General features: G+C 43.7%; 1 protein-coding gene across 1 annotated transcript in view; it reads right to left on the reverse strand.

The window, feature by feature from the left end:
• DYNC2H1 (dynein cytoplasmic 2 heavy chain 1) overlaps positions 1-19,711 on the reverse strand; it is a 368,188-nt gene that overhangs the window by 263,358 nt on the left and 85,119 nt on the right. The window contains exons 51-55 of the mRNA XM_045019043.1: positions 10,257-10,370; positions 9,357-9,499; positions 7,706-7,787; positions 5,542-5,696; positions 2,086-2,223 (exon numbers count right to left, since the gene is read on the reverse strand). Of these exons, the coding sequence (XP_044874978.1) occupies positions 2,086-2,223; positions 5,542-5,696; positions 7,706-7,787; positions 9,357-9,499; positions 10,257-10,370 (632 nt within the window). The remainder of the gene's footprint in view (positions 1-2,085; positions 2,224-5,541; positions 5,697-7,705; positions 7,788-9,356; positions 9,500-10,256; positions 10,371-19,711) is intronic.

Here is a 19,711-nt window from a genome sequence, read left to right on the forward strand (position 1 = left end):
CTATTTTAGCCTTACACAGTAATACCCAGGGGCGGCTCTAGGAATTTGGCCGCCCCAAGCAGTCATGCCTGCGGGAGGTGCACTGGAGCCCCGGGAGCAGCGGACCTCCCGCAGGTATGACTGCGGAGGGTCCGCTGGTCCCGTGGCTCCAGTGGACCTCCCGCAGCTGCGGAGGGTTCGCTGGTCCCGCGGCTCCGGTGGAGCTTCCGCAGGCATGACTGCGGAAGGTCTGCCGGACCCGCCTGCCGCCCTCTCAGCAAAATGCCGCCCCACACGCGCGGTTGGCACGCTGGGATCTGGAGCCGGCCCTGGTAATACCAAACATCATTCTGGAATGTATTAGCAGGAGTGTTGTAAGCAAGACACAAGAAGTAATTCTTCTGCTTACTCCATGCTGATTAGGCCTCAACTGGAGTATTGTGTCCAGTTCTGGGTGCCACATTTCAGGAAAGAGGTGGACAAACTGGAGAAAGTCCAGAGAAGAGCAACAAAAATTATTAAAGATCTAGAAAACATGATCTCTGAGGGAAGATTGAAAATTTTTGGGTTGATTAGTCTGGAGAAGAGAAGACTGGGGGAGGGGGAGCATGATAACAGTTTTCAAGTACATAAAAGGTTGTTACAAGGAGGGGGGAAAAAAATCTGAGGATAGGACCAGTAGCAATATGCTTAAATTACAGTAAGGGCAGTTTAGGCTGGACATTAGGAAAAACTTCCTGTAAGGGTAATTAAGCACTGGAATAAATTGCAGAGGGAGGTTGTGGATTCTCCATCATTGACGATTTTGAGAGCAGGTTAGACAAATACTTGTCAGGGATCGTCTAGATAATATTTACTCCTGCCTTGGGTGCAGGGGGGACTGGACTAGAAGACCTCTCGAGGTCTTTGCCAGTCCTATGATTCTATGCCCTACAAGCATACAAGGGGATTTATGGATAGAGTAACAGCCAAGGACTTTCAAATCTCTTCTGGCTTCCAAAAGTCTTCCAGCTGCCCTGGGGAATACTCACTCGGTAAAAGTTATCTTTGCTACAGGAGGCCAACACACCTAGGTAATCCATCATCCTGGCTAACATTCAAGTACATCTACACCAAATAGATACAGAATACATAAAAGCCTCAGAAGATTTGATAAAAATTCCCTCAAATCTTCATGGTTTCACAGATTCTATAGGATAAACATAATGTATGTAGCTCTAGGACACTGCAAGCCAAATATTTTGAGGCTGCAGCCACCTGGTCTGCTATAAATAGGAAATCTGTTTTCTTAGACTTAATTTACAGTTGGAAGTGTTATTTGTGCTTGATCTGCTCTCACTGAAATCAATGACAAAACTCCTTCTGATGCCTATCAGAGTAGGATCACCCCATTATGGCTTACCTTCTGTTTACGATCTTCAGAATCACATGTAAATCAAATACTAATATCCATTTTCCACAGAAATTGGAAACCTTGCATTTAACTAAGGAAGTGTCACTAAAGAAAATGGCTTCTCAAAAAAAAAAAAAGAGAGAGAGAGAGAGACTACCTCAGAGCCAAGGGCTAGCGGTTCAAAGAGTGGTCTAAAGAAATAAGCTTGTCTGCTTAAAATCAGAAATATCAGGAAATCCCTACTTTCAACTAGATGCAAAAATGCCACAGAAGAAATTTACAGAACTTGGCACTTAAAATACTACAGATAAAATAGTAGATCTGGTTCTAATTTTTTTGAAAATTTTAAATTTCATTCTCTGATCAACTCTATAAAGTAAAACAGTTAAATACAGAAAGATCTGGAGGACTTTTCAGTCTGAACTGCACTAGTAAGTAACAGTCAGCTGCTAAGTCCCCTATCCTACTTGGTCGACCCACACATTGATTAAATTCCCTTATAAATAATGTTTTGTCTCAGTGTTAATCTCTTCAAGTTTCAAAGGTTCATGTAACCTCCTAAGCCAACTGCTTTTAAATATTTTTCAGGTTTTTCAGCCCTCAATATGCAACTCCAGGTGTGGGAATCTGTGGAGACAATTTCACATAGGAAAAAAAAAAGGGGGGGGGAGGGATTTTATTTTTTAAGATTCTATTGTGACAATCAACATTACCTGCATAGACACTGTAATTTCTTGGAGTGCAGCATCAGCTTCATCTTGCTTAGTTTTGAGTAATATGCTTTGTTCTCCAGCTTTTCTGTTCAGTTCATCTACTAGGGCTTTGGCTTCATTCAGCTTAGACACTCCTGCCTACAAATAAAAAAAAAAAAAGTTTTTAGCAACAATTAGTAAACAAAGATATCTTCACCAGAGATTTTGGTACAGACAACCTTGGAAGGATTAAAAAGTGACCCATTTTGGTACAGACAACCTTGGACGGACTAAAAAGTGACCTATTTTGACACATGAGGTTTAGGGTAAAACACAGGCAGGTAAATGTCCTGGCTGGAGTGAAAGTGGGACAAAATTTTTGGAAGGAAAGCTGGGTGAGGCCTGAGCTGTACCTTGACCTTGAAGTAGACCGTGTATGGAGGGTCAGAGGTGAGGACCTTGAACTCCAAGACCCTCGTTGCCAAAGTAATGGCAACCAGAAAAGCAACCTTCCATGATAGATACAGGTGGGAGCAAGTTGCCAATGGTTCAAACGGAGGTCCCATCAGTTTGGAAAGAACCAGGTTGAGGTACCATGCAGGGATCGGTTGCTGAACCTGTGGGTAGAGGCGCTCCAGGCCCTTGTGGAAGCAGCCTGCCATGGGGTTGGCAAAGATGGAGTGCCCGGCCGCTCCCAAGTGGAATGCAGAGATAGCTGCCAGGTGCACATTGATGGAAGAAGCAGCCAGACCTTGCTGCTTGAGTTGCAACAGGTACTCCAGGATGACTGGAATGGGGGGCCTGCAAAGGTGGAGTATAGCTGTAGGAGCACCAGATCACAAACCGCTTCCACTTTGCCAGATAGGTAACCCTCCAAATTCCCACAGCTGGAGGGCTTCCCAACAGAGGGGAGAGGAATGGGCACCACCCTGATTGTTTATGTAAAACATTGCAGTTGTGTTGTCCGTCATGATTCCCACACATTGACCCAAGTAGGCCTGGAAAGTCTGGCACACTAATCAAATCACTCTCAGCTCCTTGATGCTGATGTGGAGTGAGAGCTCGTCTTGAGACCAGAGGCCCTGTATCTGAAGGTCCCCCAGATGTGCGCCCCACCCCAGCGCCAATGCATCTGTTACCAGGGATGGAGAGCACTGAGATCTGTGGAAGGGGATTCCCTTGCACACACTTTGTTGGTTAAGCCACCAGCCCAGGGACTGGAGGATGTGACCCAGAAGAGTGACCACAGAGTCTAGACTGTCACATCCTGGGCGGTACGCTGATGCAAGCCAAATCTGGAGAGGTCTGAGATGCATCCTGGCATGTTGTACCACGTATGTACAAGATGCCATGTGACCGAGTAGTCTCAGGTAGGCCCTTGCTGTGGTGGTAGGGTACCATCTGAGACCTTGTATGGAGTCTGAGATCATTCAAAAATGGGTCTCCGGCAGGAACGCTCTGGCATGACTCTAGTCCAGTACTTCCCCAATAAAATCTATCCTTTGAATTGCCATCAGGGTCAACTTGCTCGTGTTGAGAATAAGGCCCAACCTGTTGAACATGGACCTCATGATATGTAGGCTGACCAGATAGCAAGTGTGAAAAATCGGGACAGAAGTTGGGGGGTAATAGAAGCCTATATAAGAAAAAGCCCCAAATATCAGGACTATCCCTCTAAAATTGGGACATCTGGTCACCCTAATGATACGTATCTGCACTTCTACCTGATCCCTAGAGCGCCCCTGGAGCAGCCAGTCATCGAGGTATGGATACACCTGCACCTGCCTCCAGCAAAGGAAGGCAGCAACAACCGACATGCACTTGGTGAACACCCAAGGGGCTGTGGACAGGCCGAAGGGGAGAACCGTTAACTGGAAGTGGTTGTGATTGACCACAAACCTGAGGTATCGTCTATGAGTAGGACGTACGGATATATGAAAGCATCTGTCCTTGAGATCAAGGGCAGGATAGCAGTCTCTCAGATCCAGAGAGGTGATTATCGAGTTCAGGGACTTCAGTTTCACCATGAATCTGTTGAGGCCCTGCAGGTCTAGAATGAGTCTGAGACCCCCTTTGGCTTTGGAGATTAGGAAATAACAAGAGTAGAATCACTTGCCTCTTAGCTCCGGAGGAACCTCCTCCACTGCCCCTGCAGCAAGAAGCATTTGCACCTCCTGGATAAGGAGTTGCTCATGAGAAGGGTCCCTGAAAAGGGATGGGGAAGGGGCGGGTGGAAGGGAGGAGAGAAGCAGAACTGGAGAGAATAGCCCATTTCTATCATGTGAAGAACCCAATGATCCGATGTTATTTGGGACCAAACATGGAAGAAGTGGGCTAGATGGTTCAGAAAATAGGGTTGAGGCACTCTTACTTCTGCGCTTCTGCTGTGGTGCGCTGCCTTCAGAGCTGGATGCCCGGCCAACAGCCACCGCTTTCCGGCCCCCAGCTGACACTCTCCAGCCACCCAGCTCTGAAGGCAGTGCAGAAGTAAGGGTGGCAATACCACGATCCCCCTAAAATAACTTTGTGATCCCCCTGCAACTCCCTTTTGGATCAGAGCTCCCAATTTGAGAAACTCTGGACTCCCCTGTGAAATCTGTGTAGTATAGGGTAAAAGCACACAAAAGACCAGCTTTCATGGGAGGAGACCAGATTTCACAGTCCATGGCTACTCATGATCAGGAAAGCTGTGCAAAGTAAACAAGTTGCCTTTCCAGTATACATGCATATACTGTCAATTATCCAGTTGGTCAGAAATTGACAGATTTGAAAAACCAAAGCCACTGTTAACAGCTACAGGTCATGAGTTTGTGACTAGTGTACAGTACATCCAGATAAGGTCAACAGGAAAAAAATTTCAATTCACACACACACACACACACACACACAGAGAATCAAACAACTGCATTGTCTCTGACTCTAAACCAAAATAAAAAGGAGTAATTATTGTCACTGGTTACTTTAACTATAGCTCTCCCCGCTACAGTCACAGTACCCATACCATATACAGTATGCATCTGTCAGAATAGAGCTTCTGCTTCCAGACCCTTTCCCACCCATACATGCACTAACCAAAACTTTTCTAGCTAGAATGCTAACCGTACATATTGAAGTGCTGGGAAGTATGTTTTCCCTTCCAAAGGGCACATCTACTTTGCAGCAATTGGGAAAAACAAGGAGTGGAATGAGGGAACCCCCCTACTTCTGAAGTCATTTGAGAGAGAAGAGTGGGGGGTCACCGTACTAGGACTACCAATGTCCCTCACCTCAAACCAGAGAAGATATTGTATGAGAGCATGCACAAAGGGAGTGAAACCTCGGGCTAACCAAGATAGCAGCAGCACACATATGCTGCCACATCACACATATGCAAGATACGATAACAAAGAGGTAGAGCTACTGTCACAGTGAAAATCGATTCACAAATATGGAAATATTTTGCCAACTCATAAGTAGAAAATGTTATTAATTACATACCTGCAAATGGCTTTGCCTTTTTAACAACTCTGCTCTTTTGCTGCTATTGATGGCACTATAAACACGCAGGAAAGTCATATATCTGCTTGGAGTTGCTCCATATGCTTTACATGACTCATGGATCACCAAAAAAGATTTCAAAAAATCAGAATCACCTATATAGCAAAATACATTATTTATGAAACAGCTTTATCATTCCTACTGCATCCAGAATAACTTAGGATGAGCAATGTGATACACTTTTTAAATCATTAATTGAGGACATACACAGTACCTAAAAAGGCAGAGTTTTGCAGGGTTCCATGGGAGAAATGAAGTAGCATTCCACTCTTAAGAGCTCCCCTTCAGAAGGCAACATTCTGTTCTTGTTTTAAAGCATTAAAAGTTTTATACTGAATTGAAAAGGCATATGAGCATTGCCAGAATTAGTTACACATCACTGAGGGCTTGATCCTAAGAGGTGCTGATTACCTTCATTTCCCACTGATGTCAACAGAACTTGAGGGTGCTAAGAACCTTGCAGAACCTAGGCTTGAGTGCTTTTGGTGTCACTGGTGCTGCATACAATACATATTTTTTCTGGACATTACAGATTCTACAGCTTGCTAAATGGAATTTTTGTAAATGAACTCAAGAAGACATGAAATAAGCCATGCAACACTACAAATGAGAAAAAACACTAAGATATGTATATGTGAAGGAATGTCTAGAAGCAGCATCAAGGTAAACATATAAAGGTATCTAGAATTATGAGTCATTGCATGGATCTTAACCCTATAATCAGAGTATCACTTCAAAGGTTTGAGTATTTTTATATTAAAAGGTGAGGCAACATAAGAATTCTAGCAGGAAACATGTAACATTTGGTTTTCTCCATATCACTTGGATTTATGCATATAATCTTATTTAAATTTTGTTTTTATATAGTAATTTGAGAAAAAATATTTTTCAAACTAGGATGAGTGCTGATTTTGTGATTTAGACTATTCTCGCTACAATTTTTTTAATGGACAAATGTGCAGTTTTAGCACATAATCTTATCTAATCACTTAATAATTTCCTGTTCTGAAAACACATTGTATTATTTTTAACTATTACAGACAGTTCTAATCAATCTTTCTACTTCTTATATTATAACCCTGTTCCTCCTTTTCCTCTTCCTCTCAACTCCCTACTCTCTCTCTCTCTCTCTCTCTCTCTCAACTCTTTACCACCAGACTCTTTCCTCTTACTCCTCTATCTCATCCACTGTACACGACTTCAATTCTTATTTGTACAGCGGTGGCTTACAAATTTACATCTTCACTCAAATCATTCCATTATGGCACCACTCAGCTTTCTGATGTACAATCGTGGCTGTTCTACTAGCTCAGCACGCTTTACAAGCTCAACATACAAACTATTAGTTCTTATATTTCCCAAATCCTGTCCTCTTCCTGCTTTCTTCAGAGCTGTCACAAAACCACCATCCTTCCCATCATCTAGGTACCTCCCTTCTATTCTCACAAACCTGGTTGTCACTGCCATTCCTTTATCTACAACATATCTAAAAACTGATCCTTTCTCACTACATGTCAATGTGACAGCTAAAGTGCATACTTCCTTCTCACTGAACTCTCCATTCCCCATCTTAGCCCCATTCCAGTATATCTGGTAATGAAGCAGCTTAACTCACTTTCTGTTTTCTGCTTCCACCATCTCACACTTCTTGAATTCCTCCACTATTTTCCCCTTTGTCCACCTAATCAAGTTCAAGAACTTCATCCTCACCTTCAAGGTTCTAAGAAACACCCACCTAACCCTACCTACGTCTCTGTTCATCTCATGTATCCCTCAACTCCTTGCACCACTTGTGACATTAGTGTCACCATTCTCTTTGTTTCTTTCTCCAGCATCACTCCCACACTGTATATTTGATGACAATCCTGAAATTCATTGTGCAGGGGTGCTCTGCTCTGCCCTTGCGGAGCCTCACTGAAATGAATGGAGCTCTTCCACAGAACAGGAGTTTGCCTGTTCCTAGATCTACTTGCAGACTCCAGACCATTATTTGTGACTTGTACAACACTGAGCAAAGTAATTAACAAGACTAAATAAATAAACGATGAATAATAAAATAATCATGTTAAAAACACAACTTTAAACAAATTCACCAAAATATTACCAGTATATTTTTTCTTAGGTTCTTTATGTGCTTTACCAATCTTTTCTTGTTCATCCAAATCAGCAAATAACATTTCAGGTATCTAAAATAAAAAACATTTTTTTCAAAAAGTGCATACACTGAACTTTCAAGTAAAGATAAAAGCAAAGAAACTATTAATAAAATGGCAACATCAGTTATAAATATAAAAAGGATTTGAAAACAACAGCTTTGTTCAAGAGCCCTTTATTATTACCATTTATTATTTATCATTATTCAGTAATTAATAAATGAATCTCAGCTGTTAGTACTGATGATTCCCTGTTCTCTCAAGCAGAACAATCTTTCACCAACTCTAAGGAAACAGCAGATAATATCACTGAGGAACTTTACAATTATATAAATACCAAGGAAGTATCAAATTCAACATGAATTCAGATGACCTAATAAAATGCCTTGTTTAAGGAGGCACCATGGGAATGAGCTTCCCTCATGCAGTGCAAACTTTCTTAACCTTGATCTACAGTAAGATTGTCAAGTCTTCTACACGGTCACAGATAGCTGGTGGGCAGTTTATCTCATGAATTTCACAATGGTAGACAATAAACACTATATGTACAGTACGTATGGAAATATGACTACAGGACCAAATCCTGGGTCCTTATTCAATCTACACTCAAACAAATCCTACTGAGGTCACAAAAATATCCTAAAAACATTTTTCAAACTTAGACAATTAAAATTTCATCAAAAAATGCTGTTTCATCAAAGCCGACACATTTTGCAGAGACATATGGATTGTGACAATGTTTTTGTCTGGAAAATTTTTGAGGTCCAGGACCCTGATAATTTCTGATCCAGAAAGGAATGAAAAAAAGAGAGACCTGAATCAAAAACTTGAGGTTTCTTTTATCTGAAAACAGCTGTTTGACACAATTCTATTTCACAAAACAGAAGTGTCATTCTCTGGCAGCTCTACATACAGTCCTATATATCTTTCTCAAAATGATGCCACTAACATTCTGCAATAGGGATAGCTTGATGCTGTAAGGTGCTCAATTCTCTGGCCTCAATCCAGCAAAGCACTTAAGCATGTGCATAATCCCACTAAAATCAAAAATTAAATTCTGTGTTTCATCAAAGGAAGAGTGATCAGCCCATAGTGAGATAGTAACATGTTACTGTTGGTGAATTATCAAATGATAATAATATTTAACTTTTCCAAAGCACTTTGTATTTTTAAAGCACTGTACAAACATTAATCTAAAAAATCAAGATATGTCAGAGGTTCCTTAAACACTTTAATTAAAAGCAATGTTGCATATCTTTTTTAGAGCTGAGTAATTTGGAATTGAGTCATTTAACATGAACAGATGGCATTTTCCGAATGCAGCACTTTTGAATTACTGATAATCTAAACAAAGAAATCTTATTCAAACATGATGAAAGAGAAGTACATTGGACTGAAAAAATGTAATTGCTAGCTTTCCTTAGCTTTATAAAAAACTGAATATTTGGCTAAGAGAAGATTACATCAGCATGACAATTTGGTCTGATAAAGAAGCAAAAAATAACTTAATACAACAGGAGGGAAAGCCATACAATGACATTTACAAAATAAATGAATTAATGCTCATTTTTAAATTTTGCTTTGTTTATCTCCTATACTTACCTTTTTCATACTGCTTTCAGACCAGCTTTCCATCCACAACACCTGACATTTTTTATGCAGTGCTGGATTACTCTCACAATTTATTGTGAAATTTAAATTGGCAGAATCCATAATTAAGACAATGTGCAAGTTCTGCTGAATCCCTAAAGGAAATACAACATATTAATATATTAAGACAATTGAATTCTAACTACCAAATGATAAATTTATTGCAGATCCAATACAGTATAATTTTTGACTATCTTTCATACATTGTCTCACAGACCTATTTCCAGAAAGAGACAATAACAATCAAAATACATAAGGGATACAATTATCTTAAAATGTAGCCAAGTCTAAAACAAATCAGAAGTAATTTTAGTGCTCTGGAGTCTGCCTGCCAATTTCAGTGTTTTTTCAATCATGTTTTCCAATTGTATTTCCTTGTTTCTATGTGAAAGACCCACACAAACTAATAACTAAAGCCCCTATCTTGCCAACATTAACTTCATTACAACTACTCACTCATGTGTGGAAAGTTCTTCATGTGCATAAGTGTTTGTAAGATTGGAGTTAACTGACTGTAAAAGGGAAATACTGGAATGTGCTATCACATGCACAAAGTAAACAAACTGAAAAAAGAGAGAAACATTTTCTTTCCTGTAATCTCTTTCAGTTATAGGATTCTTAGATGTTATTTGAAACCATGAGTATGAATGCAATTTTAGACAGAATGTGATTTTTATGTTATGTTCCTTTAATTAAACCGAAGTATTGATTGTTCCTTACTGTTTTTTAAATAACTACATGATTCAAAATGTACTTAAAAAGTACCACCCCTTTGCATATTTTATTATTTTACTCACTTTGATAGCCTTTCATAACTAATCAATTACAAATTATGGAGTCCAATTCACTTACTGTATGTAAAATAGTTGAAGACTGGTCCTGTAAATCCATCTTGGGCAGCTTGATCCTTCAGAGGAGACAGTAATGGTTCTAATTCTTCTATGGTGTATAGTCCAGGAACCTCACCTGTGTCAGGAACAGTTTCAATCAGCTTTAAAATGTGTAAAATGAATTAATCAAAATAAAATTGATAAAATACCTCTAAACATTTTGTTTGGTGAATTTGGGTGATATAGAATCTAGCTACATATCAACATACTTACATGACCTTCCCTTTCAAAACAACAAAAACAGTACTGTTCACAATCTCATTTTGGATGAAGCACCCAGTCTCGCTTGTATCACTGAGACATGATTCAGTGCCTCCTCCAGTCCTATCCACAGTCACTACAGTATATACCCTATACATGACAAGCCAAAACTGACTCCAGAATGCACCAGAAAATAAAAAGAGGAGGCAGAATACAAATTCTGTTCCCCTCCAACTCAGATAAAGAAGATGCTCCACTTCAAAAACAAAAACATTTGAGTGCATACATATGATCTGTGAGCCAAAGGACAAGAGAAACTTAGGAATTCTAGTGGTATACAGGTCTCCAGATGGAAACCCTGTCACCTGGAGAAACTCAGAGCTACTGTTCTGCATGCTACAATAATTAGACATTTCTTACCTGATAATTCTTCTCTTTTTGTTAGCAGCTTCTCTCCATCACAAATGGGTAATATCTCCACAAATGGATGGAATTAAGAGACAGTCTAAAGATGTTGCTGGAGGCCCCAGGAGTAAGCGCTGTCCTTCAACTCAGAACAAGAGTTCTTTTCAACATGATGAAACACTCTAGCATACAGACTATTAGCATTAAAAATTTCTGGTCATTTGCCATACTACCAGGATGGGTTGAATAAGGAGAGAAGCTACTAGCAGAAAGAAAATTATCAGGTGAAAAATTTCTCATTCTGTTGCACAGCTTCTCTCCTCATTCAAAATGAATGGGAAGTTGTGAGAAGTGAGTCTCAGAATTCAGGGAGGAAGAGGATGGGAGGAAAATGCAGAATTGTAATTATTATTACAGTTGAAAATATGTAGAAATGGACATTCCACCTATATAAAGCAAAAGCTTTGTAATTTAAGGAATTATTTGGGAACCAACCCAGTAGCACTTTTCCTACCAAAAGATGCATTTGCAGAGGAATTGGAATCTACTTTACAGATGTTCCTCAAATGAATAGGGCCTTAACAAATTCACAGTCCATTTTGGTCAATTTCACAGTCACAGGATTTTTAAAGATTGTAAATTTCATTATTTCAGCTCTTTAAATCTGAAATGTCACAGTATTGTAATTGTAGGGATCCTGACCCAAAAAAGAATTGGGGAGGAGGGGCATCACAAGGTTATTGTAGGGGGAGTTGCAGTACTGCTACCCTTACTTCTGCCTTCTGCCTTCAGAGCTGCGCAGCTGGAGAGCAGCAGCTGCTGGCCAGGAGCCCAGCTCTGAAGGTAGAGCCGCCACCAGCATAAGCACAGAAGTAAGGATGGCATGGTATGGTATTGCAACCCTTAGTTCTGCGGTGCTGCCTGCAGAGCTGGGCCCTCAGTCAGCAGCCGCCACTGTCTGGCCGCCCAGCTCTGAAGGCAGCAGTGCAGAAGTAAGAGTGGCATGGTATGGTATTGCCACCCTTATTTCTGCACTGCTACTGCTGCGGCTCTGCCTTCAGAGCTGAGTGCCCGGCCAACAGCTGCCACTCTCCAACTGCCCAGCTCTGAAGGTCGCAAAGTAAAGGTGGCAATACCTTGACCCCTCCCACACACACTAAAATAACCTTGCGACTCCCCTGCAATACTCTTTTGGATCAGGACCCCCAATTTGAGAAATGCTGGGCTCCCCATGAAATCTGTATACTGTAGGGTAAAAGCACACAAGAGACCAGAGCAGATTTCACGGGGGAAGACCAGATTTCGCAGTCTGTGACACGTTTTTCATGGCCGTGAATTTGGTAGGACCCTACAAATGAGGCTCAGACCTTTTCTTTCTACAATGCCATTAAGAATGTTGTAGAGCAGAGATTCTCAAACTGTGGTCTGTGGATAGATAGTTCCCTCTAAGGTGCATGCCTGGGCAGTCGCACACGAGAGAATGAAGGGTCACCCACCTAATTAGTGGAGCCACACATCTTGGAAGTTGCAAGCCGTGAACAGATGTAGGGAGGGATATGAAACAAAAGTTTGGTAGGAAAGAAGCACTAACCCCCTCTCCTCTGTTTGGTCAACTCATTCAAGTATGTATTATTTTTACCCACTGCCTGTGGCAACTTCCTGCCAAAGGAGGTCTCTGCAGAAGACAGGTCCAACTTGTCATGCTCAGTGAAGGTGTTAGCTGTAGACCAAGTAGCTTGCCGCCATTCCAGTCTGATCCAGCGCATCGCCTTGGAGGCAGACAGAGTATTGCCGATGAACCCTTACTTGATTTTCCCTTGCCCAGGATGTCAACAAATCCAAACTGCCAGTTAAGTGCTAAAGAGCATCTCCTTGTGGTGGGTCTCCTTTATTAATGGAGAAACCAAAATCGAATATAAACAAAACTTTCACCCCAACATTCCAGCATGCCAACTAGGTCGTTCTTAGTTCATGTCCCCTTCTGAGTCCAGCGTTCACCACTACTCAGGCTTTTCCTCCAAGGTTCTCTTAGTTCCAGTCTCTGCCCCTGATGTTATGACTCTTGCCCCTACTAGAGTACTTCCTCCTCTGGAGTCTGAGGTCTGGAGAGGTCTCTCCACTGCAACTCTTCTCCAGGGGCAGAGGGTGATCCTTTGCAGGCTGGGCTTCTAGCCAGTATCTCAGGGACCTATAACTGAGACCAGGTCCTCTTGAATGCCGGCTGGCTGCAGCCCACTACTTAAGAGGCTGCCCTCTCCAGGAGCTCCTCTTAGAGGCTCCCAGTCCTGGTAGGTACCCCAGAGACCTATCTTCTAGATTCCCTGTCCAGAGCTCCTCTCTACATGAGCCTCCTGTCTCCCTTTGGAGTTCCCTCTAAGGCCTTATCTACACTACACAGTTTTGTCAACAAAAGTCACCTTCATTGACAAAAAAGTAGAGGTTTACATACTGAAATGCTCCTCCTGCCGATGTAACTCCTGTTTGCCAACATAATAAAACCACCTCGATGAGCAGCATGGAGCTTTTTGCAACACAGTTAGAGCAGTGCAGCATCAGTGTAGACACTGCACTTGGTTATGTCACCCTAAGCGGTCTCCAGGAGGTATCCCACAATGCCCATCCTGACTGCTCTGGTCAGCACTTTGAACTCTACTGCCCTGAAGGTACTCAGGTATGCGCTCCTCCCCCATTTAAAGGCACAGGAATTTTTGAAATTCCTCTTCCTGTTTGCTCGGTGTGCACAATTCACACAGCATCTTCCCAGCTGACCATGCCGACTTTCTGCAGCAGCTGCTCTCCCGCATGGAGCACGCTGGAGCTGTTGGACATGCTGGGACTAAGGGGAGAAGAGGCTGTGCAGTCTCAGCTTCACTCCAGCCGTAGGATACCTATGGGCTGATTGCTAGTGGCATGCAGGAGAAGGGGCATGAGAGGGACATACAGCAGTGTCATGCCGAGGTCAAGGAGCTGAGGCAGGTGTACCAGAAGACAAAGGAGGCCAACCGTTGCTCTGGTGCAGCACCAAAGACATGCCATTTCTATAAGGAGCTGCATGCCATCCTCAGCAGCGACCCCACCTCCACTGACAAAAGCCCCATGGATACTTCAGTCAGCGATTGGAGGCAGCAGACAGTGGACTCAACCTCAGTAATGAAGTGGTGATGAGGAAGTGGATCTGGAGGACAATGTGGAACAAATGGCAGGGTCATCTGGTGGTGCGACGAATCAGGACCTCTTTTCCACTCTGGACGTGTCTAGCCAATCCCAGCACTCCAGCTCTGGTGCACAGGATGCAGGAGAGGGAAACTCTGGTAGGTGCTCATTTTACTTTGGTGAGTGGAGTTTGAGCTCCCATGTATTTTGTCATATGGTAGAGGAGGGATAAGGGACAGAAATTAACAAAAGAGCCTGTCCATTTACACCAGGGGTCTCAAACATGCGGCCCTCGGAGCTCTTCCCTGCGGCCCGCGGAGCTCCCCCAGTTACTTCCTGTCGCCGCCAAACTCCCCTCACCCCCGCCCCCCTCCCCGAGTTATTTTCTGTGCCTAAGCTCCCCGCGCGCTGCTCCCCAATGTTTGGGGCCGGGTCTCTCCCCTGGCCCCACCTGCCGCCCCCACGCGCCTCCCCCCAGTGTCTACCAGCCCCCACTTGCTGCCCCCTCACCGCCCGGTAGCCTGCCCGGGAACTCACGCTGACTCCACTCCTCCTCCGCTAAGCCGGCTTCCGGCATCACCTGCTGCCGCAGGGTCCTAGCGCCCCCCTGCACTAGGGCCAGGGCAGGCTGCCCTTCCCCTAGTCCTGAGACTCTCCAATGCCCCGAGCCTCTCCAATGCCTCAAACCCCTCACCCTCAGCCCCACAGCCCTCACCCCTGCACCCCCTCCTATCCCCAAACTCCGTCCCAAAGCCTGCACCCCCACCCCCTGCCGCAGCCTGGAGCCTGCACCGAGCACAGAGCCTGCACTCCAGACCCCCCCCCCACCCAAACTCCCTCCCAGAGCCTTAGGCAGTAAATCTAAGTGCGTGTTTTGTCCTTTGAGTGAGGTGCATTACTGAGTGTATATATTTATTAAAACTGCTTGGAAATGACTTCGTCAAAAAAAAGAACACTCATGGAAGAAAAGAGAGTTTTCCAAGACAAATGGGAGAATTTATATTTTTTCACAAAGGTAAAAGATAAAATTCAATGCCTTATTTGTCAGCAAACGATTGCTGTTCCCAAGGAGTATAACGTGCGTCGGCACTATGACACGATGCACCGTGAAAAATATGATGCATTCACCGGAAAAATCCGAGAGGAAAAAGTTCAGCAACTTAAAGCAGCGTTTGCCAAGCAAAGAAATTTATTTTCAGGGATTAACAAGTCTAGCGAAGATTCAGTAAGAGCAAGTTTTGTGATAAGCGAAATGATAGCTAAATCATCGCGACCTTTTACAGAAGGCTTATTCATAAAAGAATGTCTTATGAAGGCCAGTGAAATTTTATGTCCTGATAGGAAGAAAGTTTTTGAAGGCATAAGCTTGTCTGCAAATACAGTTGCCTGCAGGATAACGGATTTAGCTGATAATGTGCAAAAACAATTGATTCAAATGGCAAAAGACTTTGAAGTATTTTCAATTGCTCTTGATGAGAGTACAGATGTATCAGATACCGCACAGTGTGCAGTGTTCATTAGAGGTGTGGACTGCAATTTGAATATAACTGAAGAATTGCTAGACTTAATGCCACTGAAGGGTATCACAACGGGACGTGACATATTTCAAGGATTGGAAGAGTGCATTGAAAAAGCTGTTGGTGGCGCTTAGCACTTTCCAGGAGGGAGGGGGGGAGGAGCGGGGAGCCGCGCGCTTAGGGGAGGAGGTGGAGAAGAGACAGGGCAGGGGCGGGGCCTCATGGAAGGGGTGGATTGGGAGTGGGGCCAGGGGCAGCAAGGGGGCGTGTCAGTGATGCGGCCCTCGGGCCAATGCACTAGTCCTCATGCGGCCCTCGGGGTCATTTGAGTTTGAGACCCCTGATTTACACTGTGGGTCCACGGAGGAAAAGTTTGTTAATGTTGGTGGGGATATCCCTCGAATCCACTATAGTGTTCTTTAAGAAACTTTCCAGTAGGTATTCTGCAATCCTCTGCCGAAGGTTTCCGAGCAGAGCGTTCTTGTTTCTCCCCCAGCTGTAGGAAACTTTGCCACGTCACCCAGCAATTATTTCTGAAGGGACCAGAGCAGCACACAGGCAAGCAGCATACGGAGCCAGTCTGAAGCTACATGCATGCAGGAGATGCCCCCTTGCATCCTAGATTACCCTTAGAAGTGAGATATTGGGTTCAATTACCCTATCCTTTAGAAAAGGGTATGAATATTCAGAATAGTCTCCCTGGCTGCTTGTGGTAACCCCTTCGCGAAGCACCCTTTGTCCCTTCTTGCCTATTGCCCTTGCCACCACCACCCCTGAACTCATCATATTTGGAACTCGCGCCAACCTGTGTGCTAGCCCAGGGACAGTGAGAAAGAGGTGTGTGTAACTTTTGTGACTCACAGCTGTGAGTGCACTTACAATACTGTTTCTGTTCTTTGTTTCTTTGATAAGGAGGATATGTTTCGTGAAGTGCTGCAGTGAACAAAGGTAGCATATAGAGAAACAAGAGCATGGAGGGAGACAATCAATGAAAGACTGAAACTGGATAGCCTGGAAAGGACTCGGGGGCAGGAGTGGATGATAAAGCCTCTCCAGGGCCAGAAAGAGATGATGAACTCCCTCATTACCCTGCAATCTGAGCATATCCATGCATGACTCCCTGCAGCCACTACAGAACACCAGTCCATGCCATCCCCAAACTCCCCCACCGAAGACCTCGCGTGTTCCCGGTCCCTCACACCAGCGCACTCCACGCCTAGGGACTGGTTTCCCAACAAAAGCTGTTTGACCAAAAAATTGTGTTTTGTACTATTATTAAAGCAACGTAAGTTGACTTAACTCTGTAGTGTAGATATGGCCTAACTGAGCTTGGGTAACGTTTATTAGATCCAGGTACTTGTTGACTAATCAGCCAGCTGTGGCAGTCAATTACACCTCCATCGGGCAATCATAAGACAGTCACAAGCAGACTGGCCCTAGCTCCCCATAAAGAGCAGCTGCCTACTGACATGGCCACTTTGCAAATTTCCAAAGTGGACGCCCTTTCTCATTCCCCCCATGAGGCTGCTAAGGATCTCATGGAGTGTGCCTTGATCCCTTCTTGGACAGGACCTCTGATGATATGTAGGCTTCCACAATACATAGTCTAATCCATCTACTGATGGAGGACTTGGAAACTCTGAATCCCTGACATTTCATTTGGAAGGACACAAATAGGAAGCCTGATCTTCTCATGGATTCTGTATGCTTGGATAGTTTTTGAACCTCTTCTGACCTCTAAGGTGTGCCAGACTTTGTGAAGTATTCTGGCCTCTTCGCATTCGTAAAATTTGTGATCAGGTCGGTTGAAGGGAGATTAAACATCTAAATGATGAGATAGAAAACCTTCTGATTCTAGCACACTCAGCATTTTTGAACCAGTGCCTGCTGAGCCAGTCTGCGTTTTGGTTCAGCTCCCCTTTGATGTGGATCACTCTGAAAGAAAGGAGGAGCATTTCATCCGCCTCATTATTCCATGAGGAGCACCAGACCCTTAGTTCCCTCTTTGATTGTTTAAATATGTGACCATAGTTGTATTGTCTGATTGAACACAGGGCATGGTTCCCCCTTAGGTTGGGCTGCAACCTTCACAGAGCTAATCTGATCGCTCTAAACTCTAGGACATTTACACTGTGAGCCTTTTCCTCCTCATTCCAGAGGCCCTGGGTTGTTTGGGTCTCCAAGTTAGCTCCCCAGCCCTCCATGCTGGCCTTGGTTGTGAGAACTAAAAGATCTGGAAGGCAGATAGGCATGCCTTTCAAGATATTGTTGTGGGCTGATCAACATTTTAAGTAGTTGAACATTTGTATTAGAACCCCTACTTGATTGTTCATGTGTTCTAGGGAGTGGTCCCATACGTTTAGTATGGAGGCTTGAAGACTTCTAATGTGTGATTGTGCCCGTGCAGTGATTCCCATGTAGGACAGCTGAAGTCCTAGCAGTTGGAAGGCATAGTGCTATGTTAGGCCTCCTGTAGCTCTGGAGTAAAAAAATAAGTTTTTGGATGGAACTAGAGAACTTTTCTTGGTAATGATGATGAAACTGTGTGCCTGGAGAAGATTCAGCATCCAAGACATGGCCCTATGGGCTGCTGACTGTGATGGAGTCTAATCAGGATGTCATCCAGAAAGTGCATAGGTGAGTTCCCTGTGACCTGTGTCTGATTATTATCACCACCACCATCTTTGTAAAAAACCTGGAGGGTGAGGACAGGCCAAACAGGAGTGTTCAGTACAGATAATGTTTCCTGAGGTAGAAAAACCTCATAAGTCTGCAGTGACACGGGTCTGTTGAGGATATGATATGCGTCCATTACATTTACTGAAGTCAAGAAGGTCCCCCAGGAGAGGGATGACATTGTAAAGGCCAGGGTCTCCATCTGAAACTTCATTTTTTTTATCCACTTTTTGTGGGTCACCTTCTGGATATTGGAATGAAAAAGAGTGTTCACCCAGAAATCACTATTGCCTTTGGCTCCACTTTAAAGAAAGTCTCCCTACCACGTTTGTAACTGACATCTTAATGGATGCAACGAGGCTACTGGCTTCCAGCTCAGTCGCTGAAATCTGGATACTCACGCGAAGGAGGCTTGGCTAAGTTTACAAGCTCCTTCCTTTTCAGAGAAAAGCTGGATAAGGTGGTGGCTGACAAAGTGGAAAAATCCAAACAGTCTTCTCCCTTCCCCACTAAAGGCACTGAGGAGAGAATATAGACCAGCCATCACAGAGAGGCACTCCTTTCACTCCTTGTCCCCACAGAGGCACCAGTGAAGGGACAACAGATTCCCTAATGGAAAGCATTGGAATAAAGGGCTCTACCTGCCTGATTGTTTCCCTCCATGACCATTGGTAAGTGCTGATGTAAAGAGCTGCATGTTCAGTTGTTCTCTATGTCGACTGAAGGTAGGATAAGAGGTAATGGACTTAATCTGCAGCAAGGGAGATTTAGGTTAGATATTAGGAAAAAATTTCTAACTAAATTGTAAAGGTGCAATAGGCTTCCAAGGGAGGTTGTGGAACCCCCAACACTGGAGGGTTTTAAGAATAGGTTGGACTAACACCTGATGGTATAGATTTACTTTGTCCTGCCACAGTGCAGGAGGCTGGACTTGATGACCTCTCGAGGTCCCTTCCAGCCCTACATTTCTCTGATTCTGCGATTACTAGGCCCAACTGAGCAAATAAGGAGTGAATCTGCAGAATATTGATCTCCACTTGATGTCTGGAACAACTGCAGACCAATCAGCCAGCCAGGTAGAGGAACAACTGGATGCCAGGCCTCCTGAGGTGAGCCACTACCACTACAATGCATTTGGTAAACACCTTTGGGGAAGACGACAGGTTGAAAGGGAAGACAATGTATTGGTAATACTGGTCCACAACTAGAAATCTCAGATATTTTCTGTGGTTCAAGTGGATTGCTACATGAATGTAGGCACCCTAGATACCAAGAGCAGCATATCAGTTGCTGGAATATAGAGATGGGATGGTTGCTGCCAAGAAAACCATGCAGAAATTGATCTTTCTGATGAAATTAACTTCTGCCTCAGACCTCCTTCCCCCTCCGCCTTCTTTTGGGAACGAGGAAGTATTGAGAATAAAACCCCTTTCCTAGGGATGGAGGGGAACTTTCTTCATAGCTT

This window comes from Mauremys mutica, chromosome 1 (assembly GCF_020497125.1).
Source record: "Mauremys mutica isolate MM-2020 ecotype Southern chromosome 1, ASM2049712v1, whole genome shotgun sequence".
Classification (NCBI taxonomy): domain Eukaryota; kingdom Metazoa; phylum Chordata; order Testudines; family Geoemydidae; genus Mauremys; species Mauremys mutica.